We start from the raw sequence: 18631 nt of genomic DNA, 5'->3' as shown, positions 1-18631 counted from the left end.
AATCAAGTTCTTCTATACATAATTTTAAAATTCATTTCAACCCATTATTGCTGACAGATTGAAAGAAAAGACAGTGTGAGGACTGTTGAGGACAAGTAATCCCGTTATTCTCAGTGTCAGACTCTGCTACAGATACAGAATATTTCACCTCCAGTGGTTTGAGGCCCTCCCTGCCTTTTCTCTTCTGCAGAGTTTTCCTGGCTATTCTCATTTATTTATTTTGTTAGCTTACATTAGATATACAGAGAGGAGTTTCATTGTTCCATTCCCACACATATTTACCTTATGTTTGAAACAGTCTTACTCCCCTGTGACGCTCCCCCTTCTTAGTTACTATTGAAAGTTTATTCTTCTGTATGAATTTAGAGTCAGCTTGTGTTGGTTCCCCAAAAGACCTTGTTGGTATTTTTTATTAGGATAGTATTAAATTTATAGATACATTTGTAGGCATCAATACCTTGACAATGTTGAATCTTTCTATACAAGAACAGGGTTTTTCTGTATTATAAAAGGTTCCTTTTTATATCTCTCAGTGATGTTTTCAGATTTTCTTTCTGAAGATTTTTCACTGTTAAGTTCTTTTTGGTACTTTTTTTTTGCTGTTTTTGTGGATAGTATCTTCTGTAATTTTTAGCTTATTTTATATTGTGGAAAAATTACTGAATATGCTATACTTTATCTGCCAGCTTTCTGAGTTCCAGATGATTCTTTTGCTGAGGGGACAGATAATCATACCTGAAATTGAATTAAATGTGTCATATTTCTTCTCTTGTGAGACAGACAGAGTTTGCAGCAGAGCCGATGGCAGCCATTGTATGGCGGTGTTTCCTGGTTCCAGATCTCTCTTTGTTGTGTTAGGGTAGTGGATTGTCCTCTGTGGATGATCACTCACTCATAATCTTGAGTTCTCCCCGCCTTCTGCCTGAATCTCAATGAAGTCATGGTGTTCGTGGGTTGTTTTTAATTCTGTTTGGTAGCATACTTTTGGACTTTTTCCACCAGTGCTTATAAACAAGATTAGTTGATGATTTATTATGTGTATATATTTAGACTTGAGTCATTGGTACATTAGCTTTATTTCTTTTAAATGCATGAGAAACTTGAGTTATTAGGATACTATGTGTTCCAACCTTCTTTGTTACTAGAGGAGGAATAGGTTTTATAGCACAAACTGTGTATGTAAATTAAAAACATTTCTCATACCATGGTTTGTGTTATAGAATCGAATCTTCATTTCTACTTTGAAATGTTACTTATAGACAAGTAAAAGGTCATGAACTAGAGTTTGAGAAATATTGATTAGGTTGCTGTTTCAAAAAATTAGTGAGATTAGTTGGTGCTAGTATGTAGTTGCTTCATGAGTACACAGATCCTTCATGAGATGATGTACTTATGAAGCAATTTCTAAATTGTGTGGCACGGTTCATGTTTGAGTCTTTACCACACTGTCTTGTACATAATAAGTAATCTATAAATATGGATTCATTTCTGGTAAATTAAAAAATTGGTCCTTTAGAATTCTGCCTTCGATTTGGTTAGCAGATTTCCTTTTCATATTAAAAATGTTTTTCAAAATAACTAACCTAAAGCTACCAGTGTGTATGAGATGACCAGGGATATAATTATGCTAATAAATTGGATATCTTTTCATTTGTTTTGGTTTTACATACTGGCTTTCCATTTCAGGAATGTCTGAATCTGAACAGGCTCTTAAAGGTACCTCTCAGATTAAATTACTCTCCTCTGAAGATATAGAAGGGATGCGACTTGTATGTAGGGTAAGAGTTCTTTTTTTCCCTTGGGGTAGAAGCAGTTCAAACAGTTCTTAGATTTGCAGACTTACAAATGTGTCAAATATTATATTGTCAGATTATGATTGGCCACACTATAAACTACTGTCAGTATATAACTTCATATACCAGCTATTTTCTTCTTAAATAGCCTTTTTTTATTATTAATTAAATGTTATTGACAAGGTGTTGTACAAAGGGGGTACAGTTACATAATAAGGTAGTGAGTATATTTCTTGTGATACCTGTTTTAAATAGCCTTTTGGGAATTAATATAGCAAGTAGTTTTAAAATTTGGTTGATAGCTCAATTCTTTTCCCCTTTGTGTTGCTTTTTTTTTTGGCCAGTCCTGGGCCTTGGACTCAGGGCCTGAGCACTGTCCCTGGCTTCTCTTTGCTCACGGCTAGCACTCTGCCACTTGAGTCACAGTGCCACTTCTGGCCATTTATGTATATGTGGTGCTGGGGAATCGAACCCAGGGCTTCAAGTATAGGAGGCAAGTGCTCTTGCCACTAGGCCATATCCCCAGCCCCTTTGTGTTGCTTTTTAAAACAACCATGTTTTTATGGTATTTTGGCATTTTGTTTTCATGGATGGTCATACCAGGACAAAGTTTAAGGGTTAGAGTCTTGTGAAATATCAAAAAGTACAGTGGTAGTGGTTGGTATTACAGAGGCAAAGTCATGTGTTTTTAATTTTCTAAGGAAAATAATTGGTTCGATACTCTTCACTCAGATGTGATCTGTATGGTTTTTATGCAACACTTTAAAAGCAATTTGATACTATGTTTTTGTTTATAATCTGGAGAACTCTATATCTCTTTTACTATGCTGTGATTTTATAAGGAAGAACATTCATGTATTCTTTTATTTCCCTCTAACCTTTACCATTATAGAATTGGAAGAAGATCTGACCTTCATCAATTAATAGTTAATTAATAGTAGATAACTTAGCATGTACCTTTTCATATGGAAATCATTCAGGATTACTTATTAGCTTGGCCCAGTTTTTATGTAAGCGAATGTTCACACATTTTCATTTTGTTATGTTTGTAATGTATTAATATGTTTGATGAAAAACATTTTAAAGGAGAAACTGACTTTTCAAATTTCCCATGGAATGTAAGATGGTACAAAGGGTAGATTTCTATTTCTCTTTGTTTGAGTGTACTATTTTCTCCCTTTCCAGCTTGCTAGAGAAGTTTTGGATATTGCTGCTGGCATGATTAAACCAGGTGTAACTACTGAAGAAATTGATCATGCTGTACACTTAGTAAGAATTTTACTTTTTTACTTTGGGGAAAAAACTTCAAGTCATTAGATATTTGACTTAAGTTTTCAATGTTTACAGTAACTTGGTTTATCTAACAAAAGTGAATTTTTGCTTTATTTAAAGTATGGAAAGCATTGGGCTGTTATTGTTACTTCCATCTACCTCTGATGTTGTGCACCTGTGGACTCAGCCAACCACTGATTGAAAATACTTTTCTTGCTACTACTGTAAACCATAGAATATATATGCACACTCTTAGTATTATAAGTGATGTATATATGATTTAAAAGGGAGGCGCATATATGCCAAGATTATTTGCAGAAGAAGCAGTGTTTGCTCTATAACCACAAACAAGCAAAGTTAGGGTACAGATGAGATAAATATTTGTGAAATCCGATATAGGGCTGTCTTTTTGTTGTTGTTGTTGTTGTTGTTGTTGTTAATCATGGGGCTTCAACTCTGGGCCTGGGTGCTGTCCCTGAGCTCTTCAGCTCAAGGCTAGCACTCTATCACTTGAGCCACAGCGCCACTTCCGGTTTTCTGCTCGGGCTGGCTTTGAACTGCGATCCTCAGATCTCAGCCTCGTGAGTAGCTAGGATTACAGGCATGAGCCACCAGTGCCTGGATTTTTTTTTTAATCAATGGAGTCCTACTTTGTAGCCCAGGATGGCCTGTGATCCTGGGATTGCAGGCATGTCACTATACCCAGACCATCCCCCATTTTTTTGTTTTGCCAGTTCTGGGGCTTGAACTCAGGGCCTGAGCATTGTCCCACTGGCTCAAGGCTAGCAGTCTGCCACTTGAGCCACAGTACCAATTTTACCTTTTCTGTTTAAGTGGTGCTAAGGAATGGAACTCAGGGCTTCATACATGGTAGGCAAGCACTCTACCACTAAGCCACATTCCCAGGCCCCACTCCTATTCCCCCTTATCTTCTTTTAAAGGTTTCTTATTTGTTAGAGCCCGTGAGGCTTTTCATAATTGAGTGCATACATTACATGGACAAATTGTTCACAAAAGAGTTTTAATCAGTTAAGTACATAAAATTGTATTAAACCTGTTCTAGTAATCAAACAACTGTAAGTTATAAAGATCTAGTTGGTTAGTGTTTTTAAGATGTTTTTATCTGATGCTCTATGGTGCGGATGAAACTGGCTCTTAGGTTCTCTCCTGCTTGGCGATGGTGGTGTAAATGGGAAAGCCATTGCTAAAAGATTTTGATGTCATGTCTTCTCCCCCCCCCCCCCCCGCCCTTGTAAAAAGTTTTGGCAAGGATTTAATTTAGTGTAACAAGATAAAGTAGAAATATAAACAAGGAGTAACATGTTTTGTTCAAGAGTAAATGTGACATTTTAAATTCAGAAGTGTCTTAAGACTTGATCTTGATGCCCTAACATGTTAGTATAAAATGTCTGGATTGTAGTGAGCACTCTTGAGTGACTTTATTGGGCCAGGTTCCTTGTCCAGTGCTGCTTCTGTGCTGACTCATTTGAGGTCTCCAGCAGACTGTGAGGTGGGTGCTGGCATCATTTTTATCTTATGGTAGCTCAGATTTTAATTGTCACCCAAGGTTGCAGAACCTAGGTGTCATAGAGCTCACAGTTGTAGTCAAGACAGCTTGTTTTTTTTTAATATTCTATGCTGTGATCCTACTGTGAGATCTATAGAGAAGTATATCCTAAGTATGGAGAATGTTCTTGGCTGTATGGCTTAAAAAAATAATTGTGGAAACTTCAAATTAATTAAGTTTTCCAGCTGTAGTGGAATTGCTAGTAAAATTAGAATGTATTCCATTGGTAGTTTTTATACAACCATTAGAACAATTTTAACCTGAGGCCTATGGCAGTGTGGAAACAAATTTGTATGCTGTGATTAGTCCTGTGGGAAAACATCAAATAAGTTAGACTTGTTCTGGAAATTTGATCCTGTTGTTTAAGAGGTCCTTTGTTCCACTGAATAGTGTGATTAAAAATGTCTCGGGAAGTACTTTGCCATTTCCTAATTATACTGGTATTTAGGTTTTTGCCTATAAGGATATAAGCTTGTTTTTAACCTAAAAATTCATAATTACATCAAAAGGGCTTATTAGTATTTACTTTAAATATTATCTTTTTACTTAATATATTTACGGGGTGTGGTTCATTCTAAAGTAGACTCCTCAAGCTGGGTGCAGTAGTACTGCTTGTATGCCAAAGCTTAGGAGGTTGAGCTAGGAGAATTTTAAGTTCAAAGTCAGCCTGATCTTCAGAGTGAGAACTTGCTTCAAAGAAACAAAAAGAGAAGAGAAATCAACCCATCAAAAAAGTAGAGAGGGGCTGGGAATACCTAGTGGCAAGAGTGCTTGCCTTGTATACATGAAGCCCTGGGTTTGATTCCCCAGCACCACATATATAGAAAACAGCCGGAAGTGGCGCTGTGGCTCAAGTGGTAGAGTGCTAGCCTTGAGCAAAAAGAATCCAGGACAGTGTTCAGGCCCTGAGTTCAAGCCCCAGGACTGGCAAAAAAAAAAAAAAAAAGTAGAATCTTCGTATAGTAACATGTATATATTTATAACATGTGAATTTGTTTTTATTTTGCATAAATATTTGTTAAATGGCTAGCAGACACTGTATCTGACTTACCTGGTTTAAATCCTGTTATATACTGTTTAAAATAATATCTAACACCCAGATGAGGAGCGAGGCCGGAGCCTTATTACTTAACCTCATGCACTCTTGACACCAGGCCATATTCCCAACCCTTACTTAAGCCCATGAATTCAAGACCAATCTGAATAATACAGTGAGATCCTGTCTCAAAATGAAGAAAGAAAATACAGAATGATCTCTCTCCCTCCTTCTTTCACACACACATACATAAGAGATAATAAATGCCCTTTAGTATTTTAAGAAAAAACACTCAGTCATTACGTTTTTTTGTAATAGTATCTGTTCAGCTTTTCTCAGATGTCAAATTTAATGAATTGTATATAGTTTCCTTTTGGACAGTCTAAGTATTTTCTGTGTTTTAATTTATTCTAGGCATGCATTGCAAGAAATTGCTATCCTTCTCCCCTGAATTATTATAATTTCCCAAAGTCCTGTTGTACCTCAGTGAATGAAGTCATCTGCCATGGAATTCCAGACAGACGGCCTTTGCAAGAAGGTGATATCGTAAATGGTAAGAAATATGTAAGTGCAGCCTCGTCACCATAAGCAAAGAAACAGCCAAGGTTTGGGAAGCTGTTAGTCACTTCCCTTTTCTTGGCTTGCTTCATGAACTTAACCATTTCTTCCCATTAAATTTGACAGCACTGTGAAATCTGTAGAAACCTTAAATTTTTTTAAATGGTTCTGTGCATGTTGTGTCTAAGGTACTTATATGCTGTGTTGTAGCATTATTTCCTCAAGGACTAGCACATATGCCACTAGTAAATAAGTGAAAGATAAGAATAAGATGTATAATGCAGTTATTTTCATGGCCAGTAATGGTTTGGAAATGATCAAGGCAGGCTTTCTTACCAGAGAGAGAAACCCTTCGTAATATTTGAAAACCTTCAGAGCTAAGAACCCATTGAGTGAAATGGCTTTAAAGGCTTCTGTGCTGTACTGTCTTAGAAGTTTCAGCTTTTCCTGTGGTGGAAGAGAAGTGGTTTGTTTTTTTTGGTTTTCCTTTTTGTGCCAGTACTGGGGCTACAACTTAGGGCCTGGGTACTGTCCCCGATCTTGCTTTTGCTCACGGCTAGTACTCTACCACTTGAAGAGAAGCTCTACTTCTGGCTTTTTGGGGGGTAGATTATTGGAAGTAAGTCCTGTGGACTGGACTTTCTGCTCCAGCTGGCTTTGAATTCTCACGTGTTAGCCTCCTGTGTAGCTAGGATCGCAGGCCTGAGCCACTGGTGCTGGGCTTTAGATGGTATTTTTTTTAATATTAGTGAAATTAGTCTTTTTAGGATCCTAAAATGATCTGAGGAATTAAGCTCGAGTGCTTATTTAAGCAAAATGGACCAATTGTGGTGCTGGGTATGAAGGACAGAAGAAATTTAGCTATTTAACTATTTTTATTATAGCTGCTACTGCCTTTAGTTAGGGTATCCGTTTATAGTGCGTTCCATAGGTTTTGAGGCCAACCCTATTTTTTCATACAAATGCTTTTTTTTTTTTTTTTTTTTTTTTGCCAGTCCTGGGCCTTGGACTCAGGGCCTGAGCACTGTCCCTGCCTTTTTTTTTTTTTTTTTTCTCAAGGCTAGCACTCTGCCACTTGAGCTACAGCGCCACTTCTGGCCGTTTTCTGTATATGTGGTGCTATGAGGCAGGCACTCTTTCCACTAGGCCATATCCCCAGCCCCACAAATGCTTTTTTGATAGTGGTGGGGTTTGAACTGAGGGCCTCTCACTTCCTCAGCTGGTCCTGTACCACTTGAGACATGCCTGCAACCTGGCATTTTTCTGAGTATTTTGGAGATAGAACTTGCAAGCTTTTCTGCTTCTGTGGGCCTTGAATCACAGTCCTCCAAATCTCAGCCTCCTGGGTAGCTAAGACTACAGGGGTGGCTTACTGGCCCATGGCTATAGCAGTTATTTTTATTACATGTATAACATATGAGGTTTTTTAGGAATGTGTATGTTGTGCTTTGCAGTATTGGAGGTTGACTGCAGTTCTTAGTATAAACTGATTTTAATGTGCCTTCTAGGTCAACATCTAGTGTACTGTAGTGCTACAGTAGTAGTCTGTATTTTTGTATATAGAGGCAAGGAAGAAGACAGATGAAATGTAAATGAACTTTAATAAAATGAATGTATAATTGTGTCAGTTTTCCTTCCCCTAGGAGGAAAAAACTTGTTAAAGATAATAAATGAAAATACTGTTTTCCATTTAGTGTCAAAATGAAGCAAACTTGTCAGTTTACTGTTACAAACTCTATTTATCTTGCATGATGGTATCCCACATTGCTTTTTTCTTCTGCCACAAATGATGTACTTAAAGAGTACAAAAGCCGTCCTTTCTCTTGTGCTGCTGCATGGCTGTGTTTCTTCTCTCCACAGTGAGCTTAGCTGCACTGTCCTCACAGAGCTTCTGGTGGACAGGGGTCCTCTGTTCACTGGTGTTCTGCATTTGAGGATGCAGAAATGACATTTCCATAAGGGCTTGATACTGCGGTGTTGGAAAAACTAGGGTCTATTTGAAGTGAAAACAGCTGTGGTTTTTCTCTTCGCACATTGTTTTGCAGTGGACATCACTCTTTATCGCAATGGTTATCACGGGGACCTGAACGAGACGTTTTTCGTTGGAGATGTTGATGAAGGAGCACGGAAACTAGTTCAGACCACGTACGAGTGCCTGATGCAGGCCATCGATGCAGGTCAGACTCGGGTTCCTCATCGTTACGTTCAGGCGGGAAGGCATATGAATGTTGCTCTTTATTATGGATCTGTTCTTTTCCTTCCAGTGAAGCCTGGTGTTCGATACAGAGAATTAGGAAACATTATTCAGAAGCACGCCCAAGCAAATGGATTTTCAGTTGTTCGAAGCTATTGTGGGCATGGAATCCACAAGCTTTTTCATACAGCCCCCAATGTGCCCCACTATGCCAGTAAGTGCTTCCCCTAAATTTGGTTATTTTACTTTTTCAACAAATACTTGATTTTTATTTACATCTCTTAGAGTAATATATTAACTAGCAGGTTTCCTGAAATATGTATTTTTTCAAATACAAGTCAAGTTTAGGTCTCACTCCAGTAGCACTCCAGAGTAGGTATGTTTGATCGCTGTGGGTTGGGGCACCTGTTCTGTGACCCCAGCTTTGTGGCTTTTAGGTCACCTTGGGAGGTGCCTGCCCAGTCCACACAGATAGCATAGGAGGAGGGGGCAGGTGGGCGAGTGTGCCAGGGAGGTTCCACAGACCAGCCTGGAATTGGCTTATATTTGCCTTCCATTGGCAGGAATTTGGTCACATGATTCTTTCTACTAACTACAAGGGAGGTTGGGAAACAAAATGCAGCTGCAAGCTCTGGAAGAAAAGTAAACTGTTTTTGGCAAACGACAACAGTCTGCCGTATGTCTTGCCATCATTCGTTATTCATGTTCCTTAGGTGAAGTCAGTTCATCTTGGTTGGTTTGCTTTGAGATCTTAGTGCCTGTCATGTACTGTGTACTGTTGATTGGTACAAGTGGAAGGGAATAACCAAAGTTGTGTTCTTCAGCTTGAGAAACGCATGATAGAATAACAAGGGAAAAAGTGTAAAGCCATTAGTATGTTCCAGGAACCATTTCTCCGGAGATTAGACATGCGCAGGACTGAGTGTTATAAATAAGTGCTAGAAGTGAAAGCTGGCCAGGCACTGGTGGCTCAGTACCTGTAACCCTCGCTACTCAGAAGGCTGAGACCTGAGGACTGTGGTTTAAAGCCAGCCCAGGCAGGAAAGCCTATGAGATTCTTACCTCCAATTAACCACCCAAAAAAGCTGGAAGTGGAGCTGTGGTTCAAGGGGTAGAGTGATAGCCTTGAGCAAATAAGCTCAGGGACAGTGCCCAGGCCCCGAGTTCCAGCCCTAGGACCAGCACCATAAGTGGTGTAGGAAGGAATTTCACATGTGCAAATGGACACAAACGTCCACACTCACACAGGCACCTTGAGCCACTGTGATGTGTCCATCTTCGTGCTCTCCCTCTACTTGTTTTCTCACCTGTGTAAGTGGGGAATGACACCTGTGGTGGAATTGTTAAGAGGATGGTGGATACATGGGAAGGACTTAGACCTCTGTGCGGCAACAGCTCATGACCTGATGTTCACTTTGAGCACCACAGCGATGATGGCAGGTATTTTCTCATTCGGTCATCACAACCCAACCCTAGCTCGAGTAACTTCTCAGCCCTCAGTTATTTGGGTTTTCTGGTGCTGGACCACCGCTAAGACCTCCTATGTGTTAGGCAAGCGCTCTGAGTGCCCTGAGCTACATCCCCAGCTCCGCTCAGCCTGAGTTTTAAAAGCAGATCCTCTGCTCATAGAGGCAGTTTGTTCAAAGACATACAGTCGGGGATTACTTGCCAGAGCTAGGGTTGGTCCTGCGTTTCTGGAGTCAGTCTTCTGTGTTTCATGCTTCCGTACAGTAAGCACTGAAGCCGTTGGGCACTGGATGCTGGAAAATAGTGTGGCTTAGACTTTGGTTTATAGCAGAGGTAAGAATCACTCTGGAGGAAAGCCTGAGTAGGTGCATCACGCTGAGCCCACAGCTGAGCTGAGCTTGGCTGAGTGTGTGTTTTGATGGCTGGCATAGGCAGTGCTGGAGGTGAGGAAGGCTAGGCAGTGAGGTCTGACTTGGCTCAGGGGCAGAAGAGCAGCATAATGAGGTGGTAGACTGGGAAGACTAACTTGGCAGTGGTGTCTTAGGATAGGTTGCAGTAGAAGCCACGCAGGAGAGTGGGCCTGATGGGCGGTTGTTGCTGTAGTCCAGGGATGAGGTGGTAAAATCCCAGCTGTGAAGAGAAAGTGAAACAGGTGAGAATCTTGCAGAAGCTGGAGCAGCCTTGTGCTGTGTACAGTACCTGGAGAGGATCAGCGCGTGCTCGCAGATCACCTCCCAGTGTTCAGCCAGCTGGACGGACGCTCTGGGATAAAAGGTGCCATCAATCTTAACACGTTTCTGTAAACCAAAGAACAAAAGGCTAGGGCACAAAGCATGTCGCTGACTTCATTCCCATCACTTAAGCTCTCATGACCTGAACACTCCATTTCACAGAATGGAAGAATGGTCTGAATATGGCAGTGGCGGCCATGGTGGGTATAAGAGAAATGTGGAGGGGGCGGGGTTGGAAAACATACCCTCACATTCAATGGCAAGGAAATGACACAGGAGCGTTTGTGGGGAAAAACTGAGGAGGCAGTGCAGTGATGTCACAAAATTCAGTGTCACTAACATATAAGACCTACCACTGGGCTACCACTGGGTTTCATTTTAAAGCATTTATTTGTTTTTTTTTTTTTTTTTTTTTTTGCCAGTCCTGGTCCTTGCACTCAGGGCCTGAGCACTGTCCCTGGCTTCTTTTTGCTCAAGGCTAGCACTCTGCCACTTGAGCCACAGCGCCACTTCCAGCTTTTTTCTATATATGTGGTGCTGAGGAATCGAACCCAGGGCTTCATGGATACGAGGTGAGCACTTTACCACTAGGCCATATTCCCAGCCCTCATTTTAAAGCATTTAATTAAATATAGAAAAATGCTGAAAGAAGTAGGGCAGATGTACTTCATTTTATACGTTTGATCATGTTTATGAAAGGTAAAGTGTAAAGCAAATGTGCATCTGTTACAATTGTTACAGAAGTGTTCAAGGAAACTGTTGAGGGGGGGGGGTGTTTTCCAGAGTTATTTTTTTTGAAATCTTACTACCTCTTGTGGTTTGTAACTCAATAAATATTCCTTGCCCAAGTGAAGGAGGAACCAGGAAATTGTTGAATAACTTTCTCTCCAGAAACCCTTACTAGGTGAATTTATTTGCTGCTTACTTATATCATTGTGGTGAAAGTAATGACCATAACACCCCACATTTGCAGTGCCCATTACAGATAATAGAGTGGGTCCAAAATACAGTTCTGCAGATAATGTGTATTTGTGAGTGAAAGCCAGAAGTGAGAAACTTTTCAGATTCTGAGCGATGAAGAGCACTTGTAACTTTGCTAGAATATTAACGAGTCCGTTATAGAAACACTAGTTTTTTTGTTGTTGTTTTGTTTTTGCCAGTCCTGGGGCTTGGACTCAGGGCCTGAGCACTGTCCCTGGCTTCTTTTTGCTCAAGGCTAGCACTCTGCCACTTGAGCCACAGCGCCACTTCTGGCTTTTTCTGTTTATGTAGTGTTGAGGAATCGAACCCAGGGCTTCATGCATGCTAGGCAAGCACTCTACCACTAAGCCGTATTCCCAGCCCAAACAGTAGGTTTTCTGTGTCAGCACTGTCTCACAGAAATAGAAGATGAGGTATATTTTAAATTTCTAGTAGCCAAATATGTGAAATTTAACCCAAAATTTAATACTCAAAAATTTCTCTTTGATTCCCAAGTTGCATGTCATCTTGAGAGAAAGTACCCGAGATTATAAATGAGCAGTCAGTCGGCTGTTACTTAGGGTTTGTTTTGGAGGGTGCATGTGAATTTAGAAGGTAGATTTGGAATCTGCAGTGAATAGATTTTGGCAAAAGCTCAGGCAGTGGAAAACAGCGTGGTGGCTGCTTGTGAGGAAAGGTGCAGGGATGTAAGTGTGGGCCGGGGCATCTAGTGTTAGAGCCTCCTCAGCCACAGGGGCGTCTTTAAGTGAAGGGCCTGACTGCCAATACGTCCTGGAAATGCTGCCACCTGGTGGCCAGAGTAAGCAAATGCCTCCATTCATTTATTGATACCCTTTATCAATCACCTCTTGGTCTTTAATTTGAAATTTAAAGCAGTTCTTCAATTTTGTCTGAGATTGACTCAACAGACTGCTTTCTGTTTTTAATGTTTTTGGCCCTTTTGGAGGGATGGCAATTGGAGTGATGAATGGCAGGGATATTTTATGATCGTATGTCATCATGGTCCTGAAAAATACTCTCCTCTTAGTGAACGTGGACCAAAAAAGGTATTTGGAGGGTGAAGTTTTGCATGTTTTTTGAACAGAAAGGAGTATCAAACGGTAGTGCATGATGCTTTGTCCTACTTAGGAATAAGGAAAAAAAGCGAATTTCTTACACTTTAAGTCATGTGCTTGTTCTATAGACTGTTTTACACACAAACACACTTCCTTTCCCCAGGGATGTGGGGGGTACACCCTGCATTTAAAGCTTGTTATTGAGACTTCTCCACATGGATGAATGACACGAAATGATGCCTTCTGCCTGGTTTTGTGATTGCATTCTGATTTGCAGTAGTATCGATGGTATCTGAAATCTAGCCTGTGGACCTCTACTTTAATGTAGAAAACATAGGCAGAATGAAATGTGCCTAGAAGAGTATCTGTACCCAAATCAATGGTCAGATCACTGATGGGAATATAACTTCGGTACTCTTTCTTCTGAGTTGTTCAATGGTATAGGATTGGCTTTCAGTTTGTTTTTTTTTAACTTTTATTTCAGAAAATAAAGCAGTTGGAGTGATGAAGTCAGGCCACGTGTTTACAATTGAGCCAATGATTTGTGAAGGTGAGGAAAAAAACCACGATACTGTCACATTCTTTAACTATTGTCTTATTACTTTGGTCTTTGGTTAACCATTAGCATGGTTCTGTTCTACTGGCTTCTTACTGCATTTCATGCCTTATCCCATTGGGACAAATGAGGCATCGGGCAGAGAACTGAGCATTCACTGGGTTTGGCAAGAAGATGGTGAAGTTTGCTGTTTGTAGGTACCAAATGCTTCACTTCTTCTCCCTCTTCATAAAGACCTCATGGGAGGAGGGGTTTTGTAATCATTAGAAGCCAACATCCGGCCTGTGAAGAAGTGCTTGCTTAGTGTAGGAGGAGACAGAAGAGAATAGAATAGAAGAGAGGAGAGCAGTTGAGACAGGTGCTGGCAGTCCAGGTTTGTAATCCTAGTTAACCCGGAGGCTGAGATCCGAGGATTGAGATTCAAAGCCAGCCCTAGAAAGTCTTATCTCTCATTAGCGACCAAAAAAGGAGACGTAGAGCTGTGGCTCCAGTGGTAGAGTGCTAGCTTGGAGTGAAACACAGCTCTGGAAGAGTGCCTAGGCCCTGGGTTCAAGTTCCATGACCGACCAAAAAGAAAAAGGGAGAACATTTGTTGATCCACTCATTTTGATGCAGACACAGATAAAAGATTTATTTTTCCACAATTTATGGCAAGGTGTTATCCCTATTACACATAGGAATAAACTCTAGAGGACCTTGCTCACGTCATTTAGCTGCTTATGTGAACCACTGGTACCCAGCAAATTCACCTTTTTACCACTGTGTGCGGAGTCGTATGGATCTGTTTTCTAAAATGAAGACTGAAGTTGGAAAGACTTTAGCTAAAACAAAAGTATCAATAGAGATGGTAATAGTGACTTATCTGCTGGGTTTTCTTAATGATAGGCACTTCCCTGTGGGGAGTTCATTTAGAAAATGGAAGGATCAAACTAAACTTGTTGTTGTTTATTTAAGGTGGATGGCAGGATGAAACCTGGCCCGATGGTTGGACTGCAGTCACGCGGGATGGGAAACGGTCTGCTCAGTTTGAGCACACCCTGCTGGTCACGGACACTGGCTGTGAAATCCTGACTCGGAGGCTGGGCAGCACGCGCCCTCACTTCATGTCCCAGTTTTAATTTCCCACCACAGCACTTTCTTACTGTACTGCACGTTTTATTGAGAGTACAGAAAGGAAGAGGCAGTTTTCTTTCTTTTTTCTTTTTTGTTTTTAAATCACTTGTTTCGACAGTAATCAGAAAGGACTACTGCCTTTGGTGTGTGTCCTCACGAGTTTGTCTTGGATCTGAAAAAGCTGAGAAGAATCAAGGAAATGTTGCTCAACTCCTTTCAGTGCCCCACTAAGCCCTCTCCCTCCCAGCCCTGCAACACCAGTTTCTTGTTTGCCCCTTGAACACTTTGACGTAAGCCTGCTTCTAGTTGCTTTTATCACTGCCACCAACTGGCTGTCCAGAGCCAGCTGCTTTCCAGGGGAATGTTGAAGATGAGAATCCTTGAAACCAGCAACACAGATTGCTCCAGATTTTTTTTTATTATATATATGTGTGGAAACATATATGCATATATTTTAAACTCCACAAATGCAATTACTGAATACTATGTGACCTTTGATTTGGGTTGATTCTGCTCTGACAGGGTTATTTGATGTCCTAATGGATCTTTAGTTTGTAGTGATTTAATTCCTAGGTGGGAATTGGCTTCCTCCTCCCCAGGCTAATTATTCACCCTTGTTCTTGTGGACCAGGAAGCCCTCACTCAGTGAGGCTTTCTCTCCAGCGCGGACTCTGCCAGTGATGAGTGACGAACATCCACTTTGGAAGGAGGTCACCAGGCTTCTTAACGTCTAGAGAGCAGATGTAACCACACCACAGGCGGTGGCTGGCTGTCGTGGGGGTGATGATTTTGTCATACCCAGCTATTTCAAACCTCCATTGGTCAGAAATGAGAGGAGGCAAGCCCCCTGGTTTTTTCAAGGGTATACCTTGGGAATGCACACAGAAAAGCGATGGGTGCACCGTGGGGTGATGGGAAAGCCATGGTCTCCTTCTGTGAGCACAGTGGGTTAGGTAGGTAGTGAGCGAGTCGGCCCGGGCACTAGCAGCCTGGTGCTGGTGAAGTGGAACGTGTTGAGTAGTGTGGCTGTGCCTGGTGTGCTCACGCTCGCGCCCTGCACTCCTCCTAGTTGAGCAAGCCCCTCATTAGAAATGCCTCAGCTGCCCGAAACCTATGTTCCTCTTTGCAGTTGTCCAAGTAGAAGTGGATCCTGTGAAGACGTATCAGATCATAAAGTCATGGTCATTAGAGTCTCCTTGACTACTGAGTATCGATGACTTGACCCATTACACCTATAGGAGATCATCTTTCCCAGAGTGCCTCAGACCTTATTGCTTTAAGAGAATTATGATAATGTTTTCATTACCTTTATTGTTTTAATGATTTAGTAAAGTGACTGAATCTGGTATAGACTTTCTGGGGGTATGTGTGTGAAGTTTTTAAAACTTTAATATTTGTGAATGGAATGCCTTGTAATATGAATGTTAATATGATGTGTAAAGGGAGATTAAAAATTTGAATGATTTTTTTTCCCTTCACGTCCTGGTCATCTTTGCTGCATGTTTGGGATTTCACAGGGAACTGGGGGGAAAGGGAAGCCGATTTTGGGGGAGGGGGGGAAGGTCTAGGAGCCACACTCATGACATTTGTATGTTAGGTGTTTGTAGTCTTACAGTAATCTGCCCCCTGCCTCCTTTTCTGTGGTGTATGGAATGACACTTGAAAAATGAGTTGGCTTGTAAGGCATAATGATCATGACAATATGGGATAAGCATTTGGACAGAAACCTGCAGACAGCAGGTTGTAGGTACTGCTTCATTACATCTCACGAAGGTACGTCAGCACCATGTTATTCCTAATGCCATTTGGTAATTGGGATCTTTCAGATCCTTCAATTGTAAAAGTACCATTTCTCCCCCTAGGACTTGGTGACCTTTGGTGTCATTCACGCAGGGGTTTCCACATTCCTGATAACCCTCGCTGAGATCCACTACTTTGCCACACTGGGCTGCCCGGCATTTTCTAAGTTTAGCATTAAATCTGTGTCTATTACCTGGCACTCTTCCACGTGCCTCTTTCCTCTCTTTTTAAGAATCAGTGTGGAGGGCTAGGAATATGGCCTAGTGGCAAGAGTGCTTGCCTCATATGCATGAAGCCCTGGGTTCGATTCCCCAGCACCACATATACAGAAAATGGCCAGAAGTGGTGCTGTGGCTCAAGTGGCAGAGTGCTAGCCTTGAGCAAAAAGAGGCCAGGGACAGTGCTCAGGCCCTGAGTCCAAGGCCCAGGACTGGCAAAAAAATAAAATAAATAATATAATTATAAAGAAAAGAAAAGCGACAGATTAAAAATTTTATAAAAAATCAGTGTGGAAGCATGGAGTTTAAAAAAATCTTACTCTTGATTTGGCCAATGGAAGTCTCTTTGAGCTTGTTTGTGGATTATTTTATATCATGAATCTCAGTACTTTCTTGCTTTTGCCATAGTAAGTTATGGGTTTATTATGTATTTTTTCTGCCCCATACTGATAACTGGTTTCTTTGCATGGGGAATGGTGTTTGGAAATCAAGAGCCTGGGTTTGCCTGGTGTCTTAGTGTACATAGGCACCAATGTATTCTTAAGAAACCCCAAATACATTCCGATTCTTCCACAGATTCTACACCGATCTTCCTTCCCTAGAGTTAACATGCAGTTAACATTTCTATCGTCCTTCTCTGAGAACTTTAGTTTTCAAACAATACCAAATTACCAACAGTGAAGGAAATTGGTCCTTGGTTTTAGAACATATGTGAGATAAGTTTGATCTCATTTGTATTTTAAGTTTCATAAATCCTGAGCCATTAAAAAAGTGAATCTTGGGGGCAAATCATACAGAAGAGGTGGAGAGAATATTGTAGTCTGGAATTAGAAGTAGTGGGGCTCTCGTGGTACTAGTACCAAGCTTTTAGCTAAGGAGGATTAAATGGCCACTTGTAACATGGATGTGTAGCTTGTTTCCCAATTCCTTCATATCAGAAAATAACATCTGCACCTAATTGGGTTAGGAACAGTTTGTTTCAGAATGTAGGCTGCATTGGACTAACAAAATCTGTTTCCACTTTTGAAGGGGACGTTAGTGTGGTAGCCGGAGATCCATGCATGGAAACCCCTGGCCAGTGTGGAGCTCTTGAGGGGCCTGCTGCCTTGCGGGGATGCTGTCTTTGTGGCAGGCACCCCGTCACCTCATTTTCCCCCTCTTCTGGCTGGTGCTAAGTTTGAAAAAGAAAAACAGAGGCTTGCATTTGGATGCTTTGCAAGAGAAAAAGCAGGAAGTAGATGGCCTTGGCTACAATTTCTCTGCTGCTTTTCATTTTGGGAACTGAACAACAAAACAGCTTCTATGTGGCATTTGTGTGGTTATTTTACTAAAATGTTCCAAAACAACGCTATGTGCAGCACTAAAAAATAGTCCTCTGTAAAGATTTCCACTTCTTACTGATGTGGTTGTTAGTAGCTTAAGGTATTTTAGTATTATCTTGTGGAACTTTCTAGGATGTCCAGCCTTGTACTCAAAAGCCTTTATTGTAAAATTACTCCCATCAGTGGAGTGATGAGATTCTCAGATCTATCGCTATTATTCTGCCTTAGTTACCCTATGACCAACAACAAGCAGGTGCAAAGGATGCTTTTTCTAAAACCTCTCCACACAGGTGTATGACGGTGTTTCAAGAGGATACAGCTGAGGGATCTGATTTCTACCATTTTTAAGTGATTGCGTGATTAGGACAACTTGCTTTCCTTTAGTAGTTAAGTCCTTGTACTGTACTTGAGCCTTGAGTGCTTCTGAGAAAATAACACTAAAGAACTTTAGTAGATCAATATATTTTAAAGCACATTTCTCCTCTTTTTATCTTAACACATTTTACTATTTTTGGCAACCAAAAGAGTATCCAGTGGGATGCAGTGGCTCACGCCTATAACCCTAGCAATTTAGGAGGCAGAAACTGGGAGGGACAGTGGTTTGAGGCCAGGCTGGATTAAAAGTTTGCAGGACTCCTACCTTAACCAGAAGCTGAGCAGGGTGGTTCATGCCTGGCATTCTAGTCAAATGGGAAGCTGAGACTGAGAGGATCACTGTTTCAGGTCAGACTCAAAGTTCATGAGCCCTATACAACAGGAAAAGCTGGGTGTGGTGGGTCACGCAGGCTAGCTGAAGCCAAAGTCATGGCTTATAAATGATCAGTACCTTTCTAGCAAGCATGAAAACTTCAGTTCTAACTTATTACAAATATGTACATATGCATACACATATTGCAGTATGTGTATGTTAATATGTGTGCGTTTAACTCATACACACTGAACTGTGAGCTTTCCGGTTGATAAAAATC

At 41.0% G+C, this 18631-nt stretch overlaps 1 protein-coding gene across 1 annotated transcript in view; it reads left to right on the top strand.

The window, feature by feature from the left end:
• Metap1 (methionyl aminopeptidase 1) overlaps positions 1-15801 on the top strand; it is a 36288-nt gene extending 20487 nt beyond the window's left edge. The window contains exons 5-11 of the mRNA XM_048333732.1: positions 1687-1778; positions 2979-3062; positions 6083-6221; positions 8272-8403; positions 8491-8634; positions 13139-13204; positions 14165-15801. Coding sequence (XP_048189689.1) covers positions 1687-1778; positions 2979-3062; positions 6083-6221; positions 8272-8403; positions 8491-8634; positions 13139-13204; positions 14165-14328 — 821 coding nt within the window. The 3' untranslated portion in view covers positions 14329-15801. The remainder of the gene's footprint in view (positions 1-1686; positions 1779-2978; positions 3063-6082; positions 6222-8271; positions 8404-8490; positions 8635-13138; positions 13205-14164) is intronic.
• Positions 15802-18631: the final 2830 nt, after the last annotated feature.

The sequence above is a fragment of the Perognathus longimembris genome, chromosome 24, assembly GCF_023159225.1.
Source record: "Perognathus longimembris pacificus isolate PPM17 chromosome 24, ASM2315922v1, whole genome shotgun sequence".
In the NCBI taxonomy this organism is placed as follows: Eukaryota; Metazoa; Chordata; class Mammalia; order Rodentia; family Heteromyidae; genus Perognathus; species Perognathus longimembris.
This window is presented reverse-complemented; position numbering and strand designations above follow the sequence as displayed.